Source organism: Octopus bimaculoides, chromosome 7 (genome assembly GCF_046866305.1).
Source record: "Octopus bimaculoides isolate indiv1 chromosome 7, ASM4686630v1, whole genome shotgun sequence".
Lineage (NCBI taxonomy): Eukaryota > Metazoa > Mollusca > Cephalopoda > Octopoda > Octopodidae > Octopus > Octopus bimaculoides.
Window position 1 is genome coordinate 89779305 of NC_142934.1, and position 21513 is coordinate 89800817.

Here is a 21513-nt window from a genome sequence, read left to right on the forward strand (position 1 = left end):
TTTAGTTTAACAAAAAGACTAAAAAAAAAAAAAAAAGCACCACCTTTTTGTTTGATCACTGATTAATTACTCTCTACCTCTTCGTGGAAATATTGATCTCTATATTATCTTCTGTGCCTTTGTTGTCATTGACCACCAATAGAAAGGATGTTCTACCAGTCAATAACCATGTTTTCTTGTCTTTCCCTTGTTTCAGTCATGCCGCTGTCTCTTCTTCATACAACATACTCCCCCCCTCTCTCTCTTCCTTACTTGTATGGTTTATATGATTAGCCATTTTTACTACTACTATTATTATTAATAATAATAATAATATTTGCTGTAGTTTACATCCTGCTGTATAAAATCTCATCATCTTCATATTCTGTATGGTGCCTGGCATTCATTGCTATTGTTGGAATATGCTGCTGTCTATTGAAATAGTGTACTAATGGATTCCCAAGTTGGCTCTGATATTCCTTGCCATTTCTTTTTCCTGTGTAGCTTTTACATTTTATATTTTCCCTGCTGTTTTAGATATTCTTGTCTAGCATCATTTTAAGTATATCACACACAAACACACCCAAGTATATATGTGTGTGTGTTTGATTTTTACTGGTTTCAATTATTAGACTGCAGCCATACTGAAGCACTGCCTTGGAGAATTTTAGTTGACTGAATTGTGCCTACCCCCCCCCCCCCCGCCAGTACTTTTTATTTTTTAAACCTGGTCCTTATTCTGTCGGTCTGTTTTGCCAAACTGCTAAGTTACGGGGATGTAAACATGCCAATACTAGTTGTCAATTTGTGGTGGGGGACAAACACAGACACAAAGAGACACACACACACACACACACACACACATATATATATATATACGATGGGCTTCTTTCAGTTTCTGCCTACCAAATCCACTCACAAGGTTTTGGTTGGCCTGAGGTTATAGTAGAAGACACTTGCTCAAGGTGACATGCAGTAGGACTGAACCTAGAACCATGTGGTTGGGAAAAAAGCTTATTCTTTGACGTCCATTTTCCATATTGGCATGGGTTAGGGAAAATGGATGTGAAATGATGATGATGATGATGACGGTACATATACATATATATATATATATATATATATATATATATATATATATACATACATACAATATTTCCATTATGTCCTTTATATTGTATCAAAGTTTCATGCATTTATTTGTAAAGTTTAGGAAGTTATTAAAAATTGAAACCCATCTGTGACTTTTGGGACACACACATATATATACTCACATACACATATACACACATGCACACACATATATATATATACACATATACACACATGCACACACACACTCCAACCACTCCAACTACTCCAAGAATGTAGTGGGTACTTTTACGTGCCACCAGCACGAGGGCCAGTCAGGTATATATGTATGTATGTACATATATGTATGTATCAAGATCAAATCAACTGGAAATTTTAGATGTGAGCCCCTGTGCCAGTGGCACGTAAAAAGCACCATCCGAATGTGGCCGATGCCAGTGCCACTTTGACTGGCTTCTGTGCTGGTGGCACATAAAAAGTACCATCCGATCGTGGTCGATGCCAGCTCCTATGGCTCCTGTGCCGGTGGCACGTAAAAAGCACCCACTATACTCTCGGAGTGGTTGGCTTTAGGAAGTGCATCCTGCTGTAGAAACACTGCCAGATCAGATTGGGGCCTGGTGCAGCCTCCTAGCTTCCCAGACCCCAATTGAACTGTCCAACCCATGTCAACGTGGAAAGCTGACATTAAATGATGATGATGATATATGTATATATATATATATATATTTATATATATATATATATATATATATATATATATATATTTTTATATATTCTGCAGAATAATAATGTCAAAACAGGAGATTGGGAAATTTTCTGGTATTGTTTATTAATTTGTGTTTCATTTGCTAGTAGGAATTACAAAGTTGTACATGGAATGGAGAACATGTAAGATACGTCTTATTGGAAATTCTTCAGACAGAAAAATCAAATAATATCATTTGATTTCTGTCAGAGGATGTCTTACATGTTTCTCCTACATGTACGGTTTTGTAACTCTTATTAGCAAATGAAACATGTGTGATGGCGAATAAATAATACCAAGACTTTTTCCAATTTCCTGTTTTGGTGTGTGTGTGTGTGTGTGTGTGTGTGTGTGTCCCTCCATCACTGCTTGACAATTGTTGATGATGCATTTACGTCCCTGTAACTTAGCGTTTTGGCAAAATAGACTGATAGAATAAATAACAAGCTCAAAAATACAAAAAGAAAAAAATGGGGGTTGCTTTGTTTGATTAAAGTTCTTGAAGGTGGTGCCGCAGCATGGCTGCAGTCTAATGACTGAAACCAGTAAAAGATGAAAGATATCATCATTCAACATCCATGTTCCATGCTGGCATGGGTTGGATGGTTTGACAAGATCTGATATGTCCAAGGACTGCATCATGCTCCAGTGCCTACTTTGGAATTCTTTCTATGGCTGGATGCTCTTCCTGATGCTAACCATTCTACCACATGCAAAGAGTGTTTGTTTTTTATCTTTTCTTGCCACCAGCACTAGACAGGTCACCATGTAGCTGGCAAGAGTATGAGACCCAAGAGATCAGCTTTATGCCAGGATATGAGGGTTATAAGTTGGGTAAAAGCATGGGAGAAGTTTTGGCAGTTGGAGAGGTGGGGGCAGAGCTAGTTTGTTGCTGAAGTGGAGCTGCATAACTACTCATGCTTTAGGAGTGAGGGAAAGAGTGATCGAGTGGAGGTGGAGAGCAGGAGAAAAATAATAGTGATGAAGTGTTAGAGTAGACCTTCAAAGTATGAAGCAGGTTAGAAATGAGTGGGGGTAGAGGGACCTGGAGTGTGGTGGAGAGTAGGAGAATGATTGACAGTGTGGAACAGCTAAATAGTTATGATGAAGCAGCAAACGTGTCTGTGAGTCTGCCTGCCTGCCTATCTGCCTATCTTCTGCTGTATTAAAACTACTTAGATGCTATCATTTTTTAAGGTCATTATTATAAAGGTCACTTGTAATATTTACACCAATTAGGTTTTATATTATAATTATATAGATTGCGTTGTCTCTTATTGTACCTGTAAGAAAATTGTCATTCATCTAACGAGAGAACTGCAGGAAAACCTGCAAACTGTTGGCTTATTTCTTTGTCATTAATTGTATTTTTTTTGTTTTGTTTTTATATTCATTTTAATATTTATATTTGCCCATTCTACTTGAGGATTAAACCCAGCATATTTTAAAGAGAACTGCAGGCCAAATAGCTTAATGTCCGGTAGACAAGAGAGCCAGGCAAAGTGTTTTTATCTTTGTGTGGTGGCTCATGGATTTGAGTTTGGTTTCCACCGTATTCAGCTTTGCATTTCAAATCTTTGGGGATTATTAAAAACAGTTAAGGCTTACCTGATAGATTTGTCAATCCACAAGTTGGTGTACACTCTGCACTAATTCAATCTGTTGCACTTGTTTGGAATTATCAGACTGGCATGCTGCCTATAGGCTATTAAGGATTATTGTGGTTGTTGAACCGGCTAGAAAGAGCAGTTGAGTCTTATTGTAAGTTTAAATAATGAAAAGAGATGTGAGAATCCAGGACAGTGTAGTGTTGGATACATTATACTTTAATCAAAATATAAACAGCTTTTCTTATTGATCACAGCTAGAAAATATGGCATTAACATATTCAGAAATAAATATATGAGGGTGAGTCAAAAAGTAATGCTATTTTGTTTAGGACAGGTGTAATCACCAACACAGGAACATGTATCATACATCAAAATGAAGCTGGTCCTCTGTGGATCACATCCCTACTTCTCAATATATTCACCGTTTCTCTCAATAGCAATGTTCCACCTTCGAATGAGAGCATGTATCCCTGCCCCGTAAAATTCTGTTGACTGTTCTTTGAGCCACTTCTTCACTACAGTTTTCACTTCCTCGTCATTGGAATAATGTTTGCCTCTCAAACCCTCTTTCATGGAGCCAAAGAGGTGTTGTCTCTTTAGCTTTCTTCGAGAAGTTCAGTGCAGGCATTGACCCTGTCAGTCTTGCGTTCGGTAGTCATCTCTCTCGGTACCCAACGAGTACACACTTTTGAAAAGCCAAGTGATTCGACAATGTTGTAAGCACTTCCATGGCTCACATCAAGGTTCTCTGCCAACTCATCAAGAGTTATGCGCCTGTCTTCTCTGATCAGAGCATCTGCTTTTCTTTTATTGGCAGGTTTTACAGAAGCGGCCAGCCGGCCAGAACAGGCTTTATTGGTTACATTCACAGTTCGTACCTTTTCATCTTTCAGACAATAGACCCACCTGCATACATTGCTATAATCTAAAGTATTGTCCTCAAAAACGATTTTGTAATCATCAGTGAATGTTCACAGGGGTTTCCCTCCTCAGCAACAAGAAATTCAATCACTGCTCTTTGTTTTTGATGTAACTCTAAGGGGGGCAGCTATTTTGAATTTTCCTTGCCAGTCTAAAAACCTGAAAAGTAAGAAACAAAATATTTCAGAACATGAATGATATAATTTATAACTGGGAAAATTTTCAGTTATTTTTATCAAAGACTTCACTTGAAATAAAGAAAATGGCATTACTTTTTTTGTCTTACCCTCGTATTAGACCGTCATTACCATCTTTGTTTTAATGTCTACATTTCAATGTTTGTGTGAGTTGGAGAGAAATTGTTGTGACCCTGTTACTAACCTTCACCTATTCCCAAGTGAAACTGTAAATGAAGAACACCGCTTGCATGACTGATGTTCACCACCACGTGATGTCTAGGCAAGGAGACAGTAACACAGAAGACACACACACATTCATGCATACATATATAAATATACATACACAAAAGGCTTCTTTCAGTTTCTGTCTACTGAATCCAGTCAATGCTTTGGTTGGTTTGGAGCCATAGCAGAAAACACTCACCTAAGGTGCCCCACAGTGAGACTGAACTCAGAGCAAACTTCTTATCATGCAGCCACTTCTGCACCTATATTAACTATTTATGGAAGTCTTACAAAACATAAATTTTTAAAATCTTTGATTTTATATTCTTTTGGTTATGTGATGCCACTATCTTGCATAATTAAACCTCGTCCTGTTTTGTACAGGCTATCGTTATAGCCAAGAGCTAAAGGAGGAAATCTTCTGAAGAAACTATAACTTGTGGCAGTGTTGAAGATGAATGTTTGCTTGGAATTTGGCCCCAAAGTGTAAAGACCACAGCTAACACCTGCCGTAATCTGGTCATGCTTGTGAGAAACATTTATAGTTAGAGATAATATTACTAGTAACATGCTTAAAAGAAAATATTCTTGCAAGCAGCTTTCATGATTATGTTAAATATCTTTGAAAGCAGCACCAAGGAGACATTAAGACTAGGTTATCAATTACTGTTAATTACTTTTCACATTTTAAATACACCTTAGCATTTATCAGATTCAGAATGCTATTGGGAGATGCTTTTCAATATTTTAAGCGTCAACACTATAATTCATATCATGATAACTCTTTTCAGATCAAACTTATTAAACCTGCATTTAATTTATTTAATTCATCAACTGGCAACAAAGCAATGTAATTACTGAAGATGGTAAATTTCATTATGCTGCTATTCTATGATAATTTTTATCCAAAATTTAATGGTTATTATTTTTCTCATAATAATTGCAATAATTGCTCTATAAAAGTAGGTAATATTGTTCAGAACTGTTTCTTTCTCTTATAATTTCTATATCCATTTTTACTGTTCTCTCTCTCTCTCTGTCTCTGTGCATCATTATCATCATACATCAGAGTCTCCATCTTTACATGAGTTGAAAATATTTTCACTAACCTAGCATCTCTGTCACTTGTGGTCATTTGTCATCTTTGTGAGGTTCAGCCTCCTGAGATCAACTTTCAAGTAACATTTCCGATATCTTCTTCTTTGGTCTTCCTCTTTCACTCGCATTAAACTATAACCAAAAGCTGACTACTTCAGTGTTCGCAAAATTATGCTTTTACATCAATCAATAATCTGTGTTCAAAACATTAACCTGTTTCTTTTTCCGTCCACCAACCCTATAAATGTATGTTCTTGAGTTGTGTTTAAATGTTGTAGAAGTACATTTTAGTGGATTCTACAACCAGAATTTTCCATCTGTTGGCTTAGTTCCCATTGATAGCTTTCTGTTTCAGATTGAATTCATGTCCAATGACTCATTTAATTTTTTTTTCATCCATTTTTGTAAGACATGTACTGGATATACAGAGAGACAGTTTAATGTTGGTTGCTGCTTTTTACCCATGCCTTCTAAATGTCATTCAGTCTATGATAAATTCTGAACTCACTTCTCATAGAAGACTAGTTTATTCAGCTTTGTGGACCTTACTTAACAGGACTCTGGTATTTTTCATGTCCTGATTATTATTATTATTATTATTATTGTTGTTGTTGTTATTATTATTATCATTATTTAAGATGCCACACAGTATCCAATATCATGATGTTGATGATTGAAGATATTGTATTTACTGGGGGTTTATACTGTCTGTCAAGTCACAAGAACAACCTCAGGCAGACAGTACTTTATTCAATATGCGTGCAGTTCCAAGTAATGCCGATTTTTGCAATACACCTAGAGTGTAGGGTATTTCTAAGTTTCCAGATGTTTTTCAGGTTGGCTGGTATTGAACCCAATGCTCCGATGACAAAAGAGACAACCTTTATGTCTGACTCTCATAACTGCAACATCTTAGCAATCTCAATTCTCAGTTCTCCATATTTACCAATCTTTTCTCTATCTTTCATGAGGATATGTTGATCTCTTGGCACTGCCATGTCGATTATTAGACACTCTTGTTTGTCCCTCCTAGAGGTTACTATATCTGGCCTTCGGTGCTCTAACACCTTGTCTGTCTGAGAATCAAAGTCCCAGAGGATTTTTGCCTAACCCCATTTTGTCCATTACCTTTTCCAGTGTATGTTGGTACCAAGCACTTGTTACTTTGTATCTATACTTACGGCATAGTAGCCAGTGGAGGTTTTGGGCTACCTTGTCATGTGTGTGTGTGCGGGTGTTTGTCTTCCTATCATCGTTTGACAATTGATGTTGGTGTGTTTATGCCCACGTAACTTAGAGGTTTGGCAAAAGAGACTGATAGAATAAGTTGTAGGTTTACAAAGAATAAGTCCTGGGGTGGGTTTGGTTGACTAAAGGCGGTGCTCCAGCATGGCCGCAGTCAAATGACTGAAACAAGTGAAAGAATGTAAGAATATAAGAAACAGTTACTCTTGTTGAGTGTACATGATATAGTTGTCCATTCTTAGTGAATTGATTACACAAGACTTGTGTCTCAGATGAGTGATTTCACTAAATTTTCTAATTCTCACAGGAAGGAAGAGATGTAAAAGTTACAAGTTTTAGCTTTTGCTTCTATAATAGAAAATTTTACTGCCTTACTAAAACAAAAGAATTGGTTTTGAAATTGCGACTAAATTATAGGTAAGCTGTGTTTGTGTAGCAGAAGTGACAAAATGATTGCCCATACCATGTTGAAAGATTTCCATAATTGTATCTGATTGTGAAGAATTGTTTTAAAGCTTCATGTATCTTAAATAATGTTGAGCTAAAATCGTACATACACATGCAAAAATGATGATGGTGATCATCATCATTATCATTTATTGTCCTTGTGAATGAATTTGGTTGGCAGAAACTGTGCAGAAGCAGTTTTAAGGTGGTGAGCTGGCAGAAACGTTAGCACGCCGGGCGAAATGCTTAGCGGTATTTCTGAGTTCAAATTCCGCCAAGGTCAACTTTGCCTTTCATCCTTACAGGGTCGATAAATTAAGTATCAGTTGCGCACTGGGGTCGATGTCATCGACTTAATCCCTTTGTCTGTCCTTGTTTGTCCCCTCTATGTTTAGCCCTTTGTGGGTAATAAAGAAATAAGAAACTGTGCAGAAGCCTGCCAATCATACACATGCCTATATGTATGTGTGTGTCTCTTTGTGTTTGTCCTCCACCACTTTGTGATAACTGGTGTTGGTTTGTTTACATGTCCATAACTTAGCGGTTTGACAAAAGGAACTGACAAAATACGTACCAGACCTAAACCAATTAACTCCTGTATTTATAATATTTTGGCTAAATCCCTTGAGGTGGTACCTCAGCATGGCCACAGTCTGTTGATTGAAACAAAGAAAAGATAAACATGCATTTATATTAACTTTATCTAGTTTTTAATGGAGTGTTAGAGTTTTGGATAAGATGCCTTGCTGTGTAGTTCATCCAGTGCTTTACACTGAGTTTGCTTACAACCACTGCAGCATCATCATTTAATGTCTGTTTTCTATGCTGGCATGGGTTGGTAAGCCACTCAGTTATGTTGAACTCCAGTGTCTGCTTTGGCATGGTTTCTACATCTGGATGCCTTTCCTAATGCCAACCACTTCAGAATGTGCTGGACGGTTTTTTTTTTTGTTTTTTTTTGTACTGCCTGCATTATAGGGGTTACAAAGTAGCTTGCAAGACAAGAAAAGTATAAGAAAAAGGGAAAAGAAAGAAAAAAGAAAAGCAGGTGGGGGTGTATTTGAGAAGTTGCTGTGGTTTTTATGCCAAGTGTTGGGTGGCTAAAGTATGCTAGCAGGACAAGCACTGGTGCCTTGCTATAGAGAAGATACATGGTCACTTAGATCATTGGTGTTGAAGGGAGTGGTTGCTTCATGTGCAGCTTCATGCAGACCTGCACTCTTGAGAGGTGCAGTTATATGGTTAACCTTCACTGAGGGAGGTAGGGGCCTTTGAATGTCCCTGTTTGTTTCTTCACTTCTTTAAAGCTTTTATATTAACTAATTAAATCTTTTATTCTTTTCCAGGTGAAAGTAAGCCTCCAAAATGCCTGCTGTAAAAGGGGATGGAATGCGGGGACTGTCAGTCTTTATATCTGACATAAGAAATTGTAAGTACCAACATTTTTCAACTTTGTTATTTTGTGAGAATTTTTTTTTTTTTAATTTTGAAAATGTGTTTGTTAGTAATTGAAGGGGGGGGGGAAAAGAAATCAAATAAATAAAACACCCAGATGCAGTTATGGCCAGGTGGTTAAGGAGTTTGCCTAGCAACCACAAAGCTTTCAGTTATTTCTTACAGCACAGCACACTGAGTTGACCAACGTCTTGTCAATGACTGTGGTAGACAGAAACTGAAGGAGGTGGTAAGCTGGCAGAAACGTTAGCATGCCAGGCAAAATGCTTAGCAGTATTTCATCTGTCTTTACATTCTGAGTTCAAATTCCACCGAGGCTGACTTTGCCTTTCATCCTTTCGGGGTCGATAAATTAAGTACCAGTTACGCATTGGGGGTCGATGTAATCGACTTAATCCCTTTGTCTGTCCTTGTTTGTCCCCTCTATGTTTGCCTCTTGTGGGTAATAAAAGAATAAGAAACTGAAGGAAGTGTGTTACATACATCTGTGTCTATGTTTGTGCATGAATGTGGCATCTCACGGCTGCACTTGAATGAAATGTTAACCTGTATACATTTCTTGTGAGCTACTTGAGTGTGTCCATATGTGCATTTCTGCAAGAATAACACCACAATGCTAGTTATTGCCCTATTGTTTTTCTTCTACTGACCAAACCACTGTAATCTTGACCAGTTCTAGTCTTCCATACATTGTAAATAACATGGGGTGAATTTTGTGTGTATATTTAGAGTTGAATCATAAATACAGCAGCCATGATGTTCTGGCAATTAAATCAGCTATCTTTATGTGCCTTAATTTGTGAATATACAATTGTAGTGTTTAACGCCAAGGATACATATTGATACAGACATGTTCGTATAGTTTTGCATATTTAAATTAATAATACTACATGTAGACGGTTATGGAATGGCTGTAATCATATAGGGTTTGGGGCTTTGTGATTCCATATATGGGATTTGGGTCACCCAAGTTAACAAAGAACTTACTAGATCTGTGAACTAAAGTGTAAAATTTATATCACTAAAAAATTTAAAAAATGATAAATTAAACTGATTAGAACTACCAGTGAAGTCAGTCTTCTTTCTTTTTTCAAATATACCGAACTGTACCAAGGGTCTCACACATTTTCCAATATATATATATATATATATATATATATATATATATATATATATATATATATATATATGCAGCACGGAATTTTGTCAATGAACAGGTCGTGTTCTCAAAGCGCTGAAAATATTTTGGCAAATTAAATTTAAATGTTGAAGTGAATCTAATGGTTTTTGTGTTTCTTAAATGGTTTATAAACACCTTCCACGCTGCAATTGTTTTCATTCCAGCACTCGATCTCAGATCAGGTCGCTTGCTATGCAAGTACATCTCCGTAATATATATATATATATATATATATGATTGTATAGTGTGTAGAATAAGAGGTATTTTCATTGTTTAGAATTATCAGCTGCTGATAGTTGTTTAGCCCTAGGTCAGCCCCTGATTGAGCAGTTCTATAACCAAAAGAACTTTTCAATATTGTACTATAAAGTTTGGAATTCTGTGGAGAGTACAATTTAATTAATGATTAATTATTCATTATGACATCGGCAAATTATTTGTAAACAAATTTGTGACCTGATTTTCTTTGGAGATCATTAAAAATTCAATATTGGATAAATGATAGCATCGATGAGTATACAGTATGTGTGTGTGTGTCTGTGTGTGTTATTAATGTATGAAGGTGATTAGCTGGCAGAATCATTTGCATTCTGGAAGAAATGCTTGGCAGCATTTCGTCTGTCTCTGTGGTCTGAGTTCAAACTCTGCCAAGGTCAACTTTGCCTTTCATCCTTTCGGGATCGATAAAATAAGTACCAGTTGAGTACTGGGGTCAGTGTAATCGACTGACTCCTCCTCCTCCTCCACCTCCACCTCCCTCCCTCCCTCCAAATGCTGGCCTTGTGCCCGAATACATAACAACTGAGTTGGCAAACTGGCAGAATTGCTAGCATACAAGCATTTGTTTTGATTCTTTACATTCTGAGTTCAAATTCCACCAAGGTTGGACATTGCCTTTCGTCCTTTTGGGCGGGTCAATAAAATATTGTACCATGTGAGTGGATTTGGTAGACGGAAACTGAAAGAAGCCTGTTGCATATATATATATATATATATATATATATATATGTATATTTATATCTCTGTGTGTGTCTGTGTTTGTTTACCCCCCCCCCCCCATCACCACTTGACAACCAGTGTTGGTGTGTTTATGTCCCCATTACTTAGCTGTTTGCCAAAAGAGAACGATAGAATAAACACCAGGCTTAAAAGATAAGTACTGAGGTTGATTCATTCGACTAAAAATTTAGGGCAGTGCCCCAGCATGGCCACAGTCTAATGACTGAAACAAAAGAAAAAAGATATTGTAAAAAAAACCCCAATAAATCTGCTTAATGTGCATGGATTATTTTAGTGAGGTTTAGAATACAGCTCGACTGGTGCCATGTGATGCTTAATTAGCCAGTGGCATGTAAAAGCACCCACTACACTCTCGGAGTGGTTGGCATTTAGGAAGGGCATCCAGCCGTAGAAACTCTGCCAAATCAGATTGGAGCCTGGTATAGCCATCTGGTCCACCAGTCCTCAGTCAAATCGTCCAGCCCATGCTAGCATGGAAAGCGGACGTTAACCGACGATGATGATGATGAACCATCTCCAAACAACATATTTTTCTGAGACGATACTGTTCTGAAAGTTTTGTATGACCCCCTAAAACTATTTCATCTGAAAGAAATAGTAACTGAATCTTCCTCAAACCACACACAAAAAAGGAAAAAGATGGGATAGTCATTGCAAGATTGCTTTGGTTATATATCTGTTTGATCAGAGTAAACTAATGTTAAGCATCATCATCATCGTCATCGACAACATTGAAATCTTGTGCTTCAACTATACAAGTACAGCCATTTTATTTAAAAAAAATTTTTTTTTTTTAGATTCTTCATTAGGACAGAAATGGGCTGTTTTTAATTATATGCAGATCACAGTTATTTCAGTATGTTTAATTATTTTACCAACTCTACACGGGCGGTTGACTCAATCTCATTAGAACACAAACTAGATTATGTCATAGAATAACTGCTTTATTCCTGACTTTCTGAAAATGGAATGGGCTTGGCAAGGCTACCCCCACCCACTCATCTGTTTATTTTGAAGAGTTTGGCGTTCTATTCATTGGGTTGAGACCAGTCTTTCCGCTAGAACTGATTTTATTGCTCCAAAGGCACAAACATGACTTCTTGGTTAAGAAGTTAGAATTGTAACTGTGTGTGCTTTGGGATGTGATCCTACAGTGTAACACCTTCAGCAAGTATCTTGTTTTCTAGTCTTGAATTGAGAAATGCCTTGTCAGTGAAACTTGGTAGACAAACTGTATGGAAGTCTTCTGCATGTCTGTACACACATGGTCAACATCATCATCTTTGTTGTAACATTTACTTGGGGTTCACTGAGGTAGAGTTTGTATGGTTGGATGCCCTTCCTGTCACCAACCCTCACCTGTTTCCAAGTTTGGTAATGTTTCCCCATGACCAGACATATTTTCACAGAATATTAGAAATGGCACACCAGTGCTCTGTGGGGAGCAGCATGTCAAAGAATAGACCCAACTTTTCCTCTGCTTATTATAAAAAGGTAGCTAAAAGAGGTAAAGGTAAGGTTTGCATTCTGACCTCGTGAAACCCTCACCAGTAACGACTACTCAAACAAAACCCGTGGGTTGGAAGGTCGTTGCCTGAGTGGGAGCAGAGGTGTCATCCACATGGAGTAGTAACAAATCACAAACAAATGGTGAATGCAGCAACAAGCTATGCCATCGCCCCCACTCCATACTACTACTATTAGAAATGATTGGCTCTGCATGACAGTGACACTCATTTACAACTGTCATGTGATTGTCAAGACAAGGAGACACACACACACACACACACACACACACACACACACACAATGAGCTGCATTCAGTTTCTTATTTCTTTATTGCCCACAAGGGGCTAAACACAGAGGGGACAAACAAGGACAGACAAAGGGATTTAGTCGATTACATTGACCCCAGTGCGTAACTGGTACTTAATTTATTGACCCCGAAAGGATGAAAAGCAAAGTCGACCTCGGCGGAATTTGAACTCAGAACATAGCGGCAGACGAAATACTGCTTAGCATTTCGCCCGGCGTGCTAACATTTCTATCAGCTCCCCGCCTTCAGCTGCATTCAGTTTCTGTCTACCAAATACATTCACGAGGTTTTGGTCGGCCTCTCTCTAAGTGTCTTTCCATTGTCATGGCTAAGGATAGGGTAGCATTATTTAAGACCCTGTAAACAAAATGTTTTCCAAATGCAAAGCAGTGGTAAACACTACCTTAATTATAAAAAAAAGTAAGAGGGGACAATAGGAAAGGCATTCAACCATAAAATAGAGGCATTGATCAAGTATCAAATTTCCTAGTTTGTCTCCAGCAGGGATCATTGTTTTAAGTCAGGATGAAATGGTTAAGTAGATAACATATTGGACCACTTGCTTTCCTATGCATCGTACCCACTTCACTTCAGCTGTTGTGCTACCCTCTTAACAGAACATGTCATCCAGTAACATAAACTGAGAAAAGAGCTCTTTGTAGGTTCCTACTTGTGACTGATTAGTGTACTACTACCACTTGGTGAAAATCCATCTCTGTTATTTTTTTTTCAGCTTCTGGAAATGAGTATGAATTTTCTGGATCTATTTTTGTTCATGGCGACATTATTTATTGTCTAAAATAAATTTCAACTAAGTCATGATCTGGCTGGGAAATTATTGAACTTTAGGTGACAGTATTTGTAATCGAACACTTTCACAAAATTTATTGATTATTGAAGGAAAACTCTTTACCTTTGCATTCTCTGTGAGAATTCATTTCTTAACTTGAAATTAGCAGCTTGCATCCATTTCAAGGGAAAGTAACTAAAAGATCAAAGCCAATTCTCAAAGAAAAGTCATGAAGAAGTATTCAGAGATTTGTTGCAGTAAATAATAATAATAATAATAATAATAATAATACTAATAATAATCTAAGATCTGCTTTTCCATACTTGCAAGAGTCAGATGGAATTTGTTGAGGCAGATTTTCTACAACCTGGTGCCCTTCCTGTTATCAGCTTTCACCTGTTTCTAAGGAAGATAATATTTTTCATGGAAGACTGGAAACAAACAACCTCACTTGTATGATGATGATGATGATGATGATTGACAATCACCACATGATGCTTAGATAAGGTTGTACAAAAACACATACATATATGATTGGCTTCTTCCAGTTTCCCATCCAAATATGCTCACGAGGCCTTGGTTGAGCTGGAGTTATAGTAGGAAATACCTGCCCAAGGTGCTGTGCAGTGAAACTGAACCTAGACCCACATGACTGGGAAGCAGGCTCCTTAACCACACAGCCACATCTGAATTTCACCATTTAACATCCGTTTTCCATGCTGGCATGGATTTGACGGTTTGACAGGAGGCTCCAGTTTTGACATGGTTAGATGCCCTTCTTAACACCAATCGCCTTATAGAACGTACTGGGTGCTTTTCATGTGGCACCAACACAAGTGCCTTTTACACCTGACAGGTCATCAAGTACCTTGCAAACCAAAAGCCTCTCAACCAAGTAGGAGGAATAGTATTGGGGGAGTGTGGCATTGTGCCAGTTGAGAGGTTTAAGGTATAGAGGGGAAGGGATTTTCTGTCTGTCTGTCTCTCTCAGCTACGGTCGTTCATAAACTCCATACATAGATTCTAAACATGGATTTTATGTAGAAATAAGAAATAAAGTATCTGCTGTTTATAAGGAAACATTGAAGATACATGTTGTTATCTAACGAATATAACTAATTGAGAAAATGGAAGGAATTTAATACTGCCAGCGCTTTACAATTGCTCCATTCTTCCATTTAGCCATTCAGAGAAGTTTTTCTGAATTAGCTCTAAATATGAACAAAAATGTATCTTGAGAAAATTTTAAAATCATTATCATCACCATCATCATCATTGTTTTAACCTAGCTTTCTACATTTGCATGGCTTGGACAGAATTTGAAGCTGATTTTTTTTTATAGCCAAATGCCCTTTCTGTCACCAACCCTTACCTCTGTCTGAGTAAGGTATTATTTCCCCATGACCAGACATGCTTTCCTGGAAGGCTGGAGATAAAGGACACTGCTTGCCTGACGGAAACATTTGTTTACAATTATTAAGACAAGGAGACGATAACGCATGCACACGCATGCACACACTCACACACACACTTGTTTATGATGGCCTATGAAAAGTAATGACAACGTCAATCCAGGACAGTCCTCCTCTTCCAGCTCCAGCACATTGTTATGGGAGTGGACATAACTGACAAGACCGATACAAGACAGGCAAATCTTGTGGCATTGAGCAGTTTCAGAGTGCTGTACTCCAGCATCACACAGGGACCTCCACACCTTCTAATTAACAGCCAGGGTCTCCAATCAATTGGGAGGGACACCACATAAAATGAGGGACTGCTTGAGATGAACATTAAAATGAAGTTTGTGATGTCCATGAGACTCACTTCCAGTTTTGATTTTGCTGGAGAGGACCATCTATCTATACACACGCACACACTATATGGCATAGTGGTTAAGAGCATGGGCTACTAACCCCAAGATTCTGAGTTCGATTTCAGGCAGTGACCTGAATAATAATAATAACATTGAAAAATACCTTTGGAATGTGAACCCAGGTTCGAAATTTCCCCAAGACACCTGATGAAGGCTGGAGGGTATATCAGCTGAAACGTGTTAACAACAAACAAGATTGTGTTAACAACAAACAAATATCCACCAAATGTAAATAATGTACACAATTCTTCATCTCTTAAATATAGAACTGTGGTTGTATATAAATATATATATATATATCAATCATGTTTTCACTAATTGTTGTGGGTGCTCATGTCAATTGTGACCAGATATAGAGATTGTTTTGAACGTCTCATCCTTGGTTCAACGGAATCCAACAACAGCTGGAAAAGAAGGGCAGGGCTACGCACCAACACTTGACTGGTACACATTTCCAACTGATTAGACTGTAGCAACATGAAATGAAGTGCCTTGCTCAAGGGTACAATGCACTGCCTAGTCCAGTTGGTTCTACTACAGAGTGTCCCCTTTGTTCGCTGGAGGTCACATTGATTTCGTCATGTTCTCGCAACAGCTTGATGACATTCTTATATAAATTATCTTGTGATCTAACGAAATATTGATCAGCGACTTTCAGTTGCAAAATATCCAGAAACTTGCAACATCGACGACAAATTACAAATGTATTGATTTTTTTTCTTCTTAATTTGCACATTAGTAAAATATTGTTAGAAATTTCAGAGAGATCTGTTTAGATTGGGCGTGATATTGTTTGTGCCTGTTTCTAAGCTGTAAAATATATTAAATTTCTTTATATATTAGTCTCAAATGAGTGATATTTAGTCAAAGACCTTCCTCTATTTATAGAATTTAAAGCACATGGTAGGATAACTGTACATTGTATTGAGGGAATGGTATTTTCCTCTTCTCAACAACCAATTTTTTTTACTCAGTAAATGAATTGCAAGGCAAAAATGTATGAACTTGAATATTTCAAACAAAATAATTCTTTCACAGATGGAAGCAACCATCCAGTTCCTTGCCCTTTTTTTCCTTTCTCCATGAAATCATCATCATTTAATGTCCGTTTTCCATTCCATGGCTGGAATGGTTTGACTGAAAACTGGTCAGCTGGGGAGCTGCACCAGGTTCCAATCTGATTTGGCATAGTTTCTACAGTTGGATGCCCTTCCTAACACCGGAGTGTAGTGGGTGTTTTTTTACATGCTGTTTACGAAACACCGGCATCAGCCATGACTATGATTTCACTTGGCTTGACAGGTCTTCTCAAGCACAGTATACTGCCATAGATCTCCATCACTTGTCACTGCCTCCATGAAGATGCTGCGCACTGGACTAAAACCAAAACTACACATGGCTGCAAAGTGAGCTTTTTAACCATGCAGACATAATTATTATTATTATTATTATTATGATTATAAAGTTGGCAAGCTGGCTAAATTATTAGCACGCTAGGCAAAATGTTTTGCAGCATTTCATCTATCTTTGTATTCTCAGTTCAATTCCTGGCATGGTCATCTTCACCTTTCATCCTTTTGAGGTTGATGTAATAAGTACCAGTTGAATGTTGAGGTCGATGTAATCAACTAGCCCCTTTCCCCCCAAATTCCAAGCCTTGTGCCTATAGTAAAAAGAATTATTTATTATTATTATTATTATTTATTATTATTATTATTATTATTAAATGGTGAACTAGCAGAATCATTAAGCATGTTGTCTGTTTTTATCTTCTGGGTCCAAATTCTGCTGAGGTTGATTTTGCCTTTTATCCTTTAGGGGTCGATGAAATAGATACCAGTTGAACACTGGGGTTGATGTAATCAACTAGCTGTCATACCCACCTCCCCCAGAAAAAAATTTCAATATTATTATTATTATTATTATTATTATTATTATTATTATTATTATTATTATTATTATTATTATTATTAAGGCAGCAAGCTGGCAGAATCATTAACACACCAGACAAAATGCTCACAAAATCAAAACAGTGTAATCAAATTACCCCATTCTTCAAACCTGCTGGCCTTGTACTAAAATTTGAAACCATTATTATTATTATTATTATTATTATTATTATCATTAAGGCAGCGAGCTGGTAGAATCGTTAGCCGCTGGGCGAAATACCTAGCGGTATTTCGTCTGTCTTTATGTTCTTAGTTCTAATTCCACCAAGGTCAACTTTGCCTTTCATCCTTTTGGAGTTGATAAAATAAGTATCAGTTGTGTACTAGGGTTGATCTAATCAACCATCCCCTCCCCTAAATGTCAGGCCTTGTGCCTATAGTAGAATGGATGATTATTATTTTTATTGTTATGTGTTAGCTCCTATTTCGTAGTTTTTTGCATTCTAATGTTCATTATGCTTTCTCTTGTTCTTTGAGTGATGCCTAAATATGGAACCAATATTTTATGGTTGGATGTTCCACTTTACGCTAACAGTATCAATGCAAATCTGAATGGAACTAATTTCCAACTAGGTCGTTGGTGCTGTACATACTGTGATTAGCCTAAAGACATGCTGCAATAATAATGCCATAATTTCACTCTGTAACTGTTCAGTGTGTATGTATCATAACAACTTAACCATCACATTTCACTATTGTAATTTTGTGTTGATTGAAGAGCGCGTGTTTGTATGTTGCTTAAAAACAGCGGAAACAAATAAACAAAGAGCTTTTATTAGTCCATATAATAAAGTATTTTGTCTTGACAATTGAGGAACAATGGCTGTAGTAGTAAGGTGCTAATTGGCTAAGCACATTTGCTCATGGGATCATACTTTAAAGTCTTGATACAATTATTGTGTTATGTTTCTGAACAACAGGAAAAAAGAAGGAAATTGCTTGCTTATGTCACAACATATTTCATGTCTACTTTATTGTTGAGTTGTTTGTGGGGAAGAGGTGAGGGAGAACATCCAAATGGTTGTTCCATCAGCATACTAAACAATGTCCATTTAACAAATGTCTAAGATAAGCTGTAGATCTGGAATATCTCTTGGTTTCTTTTTGGATGCAGCCTGTATTTCGTAATAACACTAATTCCATTGTCTTTCTCCTCACCAGCATTTCAAAGAGCAAATCCTAAATCTTCACAATACATATTCACAGCTAAGATAAGCTTAGGTAATCGTTAAGTTTCTTTTGTTCTTTTACTTGTTTGTCATTTGCCTGTGGCCATGCTGGAGTACTGTCTTAATGGTTAAGTTTCTTTACTAAAGTACACAACTTGGTGCTTGTGACTGCATAGAGGACATTGGTAAATTGATTAGCTTTAGCTTTAATAATTAGCCTACACTAGTGAACATCTGGGACAAAATTAGCTTGTGGGAGGGCCCAATTCTGAATATAGAACCCAGGATGTTTGGAGACATTTTATTAAAAGGTGAAGTGCATCAGATAGGCACAGACATGGTTGTGTGATGAGAAGTTTGCTTCCCAACTACATGGTTGCAGGTTCAGCCCTACTGCGTAGCAACTTGGGGGTGGGGGGAAAATCTCTTTTAATGTAACCTTGAGCTGACCAAAGCCTTGTGAGTGGATTCATTAGATGGAAACTGAAAGAAGCCTGTTGTGTGTGTGTGTGTGTGTCTTTGTGCTTGTGTTACCCCACCCAACTTGACGACTGTTGTTGGTGTGTTTATGTCCCTGCAACGTAGCAGTTTGGCAAAAGTGACTGATAGAATAAATGTCAGACTTAAAGAATGATATGTGGGTTGATATGTTTGACTAAAATTCTTCAAGGTGGTGCCCCAGCATGGCCATAGTTTAATGACTGAAACAAGTAAAGTATGAAAGGTAACTGGTCTCATATGCCATCAAATATGGTTTCTCATCAGAAGCAATGGTTTGGACTTAACAATTTAATCAAATGATTTACAAATTTTGAATTAAATCTATTCTTGATAAAATGTTGATTTATGCATCTACTTAACGAGGCATTAAAGAGTCCTATTGAAAAGGGCATGATATATACTGAATGCAACGTTAGTTATGGAAATCAACAAACTGACATTTCCAGCTGTTGCATTCAATGAAGAAGTTTTGAAACAATAATGTCTCACTGCCCTTTCACCAAACACTTTAATCCTAAATTCAAATTCTTTTATTCTTTTACTTGTTTCACTCATTTAGACTGTGGCCATGCTGGAGCACCGCCTTTAGTCGAGTAAATCGACCCCAGGACTTATTCTTTTGCTGAACCGCTAAGTTATGAGAACATAAACACATCAGCATTTGTTGTCAAGTGATGTTGGGGGGACACACACACACATATATACATACGACGGGCTTCTTTCAGTTTTCATCTACCAAATCCCCTCACAAGGCATTGGTTGGCCTGAGGCTATAGTAGAAGACACTTGCCCAAAGTGCCATGCAGTGGGACTGAACCCGGAACCATGTGGTTGGTAAGGAACCTACTTACCACACAGCCACTCCTGCACCTAATCAATATCAACATCAATCAGCCAAGAGTTCAAAACTGTGGAATAAATTTTACACTCTCAGCCAAAATTGAGCTCTAACATTTCAAACTGATCCTTTTATCAAAGAGTGATGAAATATTGGTCTTGGTTGAATAATAGATTTTAAGCGTAGTTAAATGACCTGTATTTAACACCCACACGCATGGCTATGTTGCCCAATATTTGATCATACAGGGTCTGTTCAATTTGTGTTAGGATTTCATCATCATCATCATCATTGTTTAATGTCCATTTACCATGGGTTGGATGGTTTGACTGGGGTCTGGGAAGCCAGGAGGCTGCACCAGGCCCCAATCTGATCTGGTAGTGTTTCTACAGCTGGATGCCAACCACTCCGGCAGTGTAGTGGGTGCTTTTTATGTGCCACCGGCACGGGTCAGAGGAGGCTGGCATCGACAATGATCGGATGGTGCTTTTTACGTGCTACCAGCACAGAAGCCAGTCAAGGCAGCACTGGTATCAACCATGTTCGGATGGTGCTTTTTACATGCTACCGGCACAGGGTCGCAACTACAATTTCCATTTGATTTAATTTGGATGTTGCTGCTGATGTTGATTCTTGAAGTTCAATCAATACGAATCAAAATATTTTGTTTGGTACAATTATAAAAGATTTTTCAGTTTAGCATCTGTGTACAAAATAATAATTATATTCGACTCTTCTAGCTAATATAATCAAATTCAGTTGGAACCTGAGTGTTCACTGGTTATGGATTGAAATTAATCAGATATTGTACAAATATTATCATTCCTGTTGTTAACTGTCGTGGGTGTTGCCACCCGTAACATGGAGGAGAGAAAGACAAACAAAAACAGGAGCCTGACCAGTTGCTATCTGTTTGTGCTGGTTGCCACCGAGACTTCAGAAGTTCTTGGACCCTGCAATTTCCTCTGCAAAATCAGAATAACTGCTGCCTGCCTAAGAAACGAGCCCTGTGAGGTGGGGTGGCTGTTGCAGTGAGTATTGCTGATCATTCTCCATGGCAACACCATTGCAGTCATGTTTGTGAGGCGTGGCCAAACACTTCATTTTTTTTTTTTTTTGAGGTGGACAACCCATTATTCCTTTCCCACCCCCATCTTCTACTGCTTAATCAACCCCTTTTTTCGTTGTTTCCTTGGTGAAGTAGTTATGGTTTATTGTTGGTTTTTTTTTGGGGGGGGGGGATAATTTCATCTTTTATACTTTTGATGTTTTTTTTTACTTTCTTTTCTCCTTGTAAAAATATGTTGTTAATAAAAATTTTTTTACTTGTTTCAAACTGACCCTATTTTATGACTAACTTTGAAAATCAGAGAGAAAA

General features: G+C 37.6%; 1 protein-coding gene across 4 annotated transcripts in view; it reads left to right on the plus strand.

Moving 5' to 3' along the window:
* The window catches only part of LOC106884155 (AP-2 complex subunit alpha-2), a 160463-nt gene that overhangs the window by 64919 nt on the left and 74031 nt on the right, over positions 1-21513 (plus strand). For all 4 annotated transcript variants that reach the window (XM_089355604.1, XM_089355606.1, XM_089355605.1 and 1 more), the window contains exon 2: positions 8891-8973. In XM_089355604.1, coding sequence (XP_089211730.1) covers positions 8910-8973 — 64 coding nt within the window. In that variant the 5' untranslated portion in view covers positions 8891-8909. The remainder of the gene's footprint in view (positions 1-8890; positions 8974-21513) is intronic.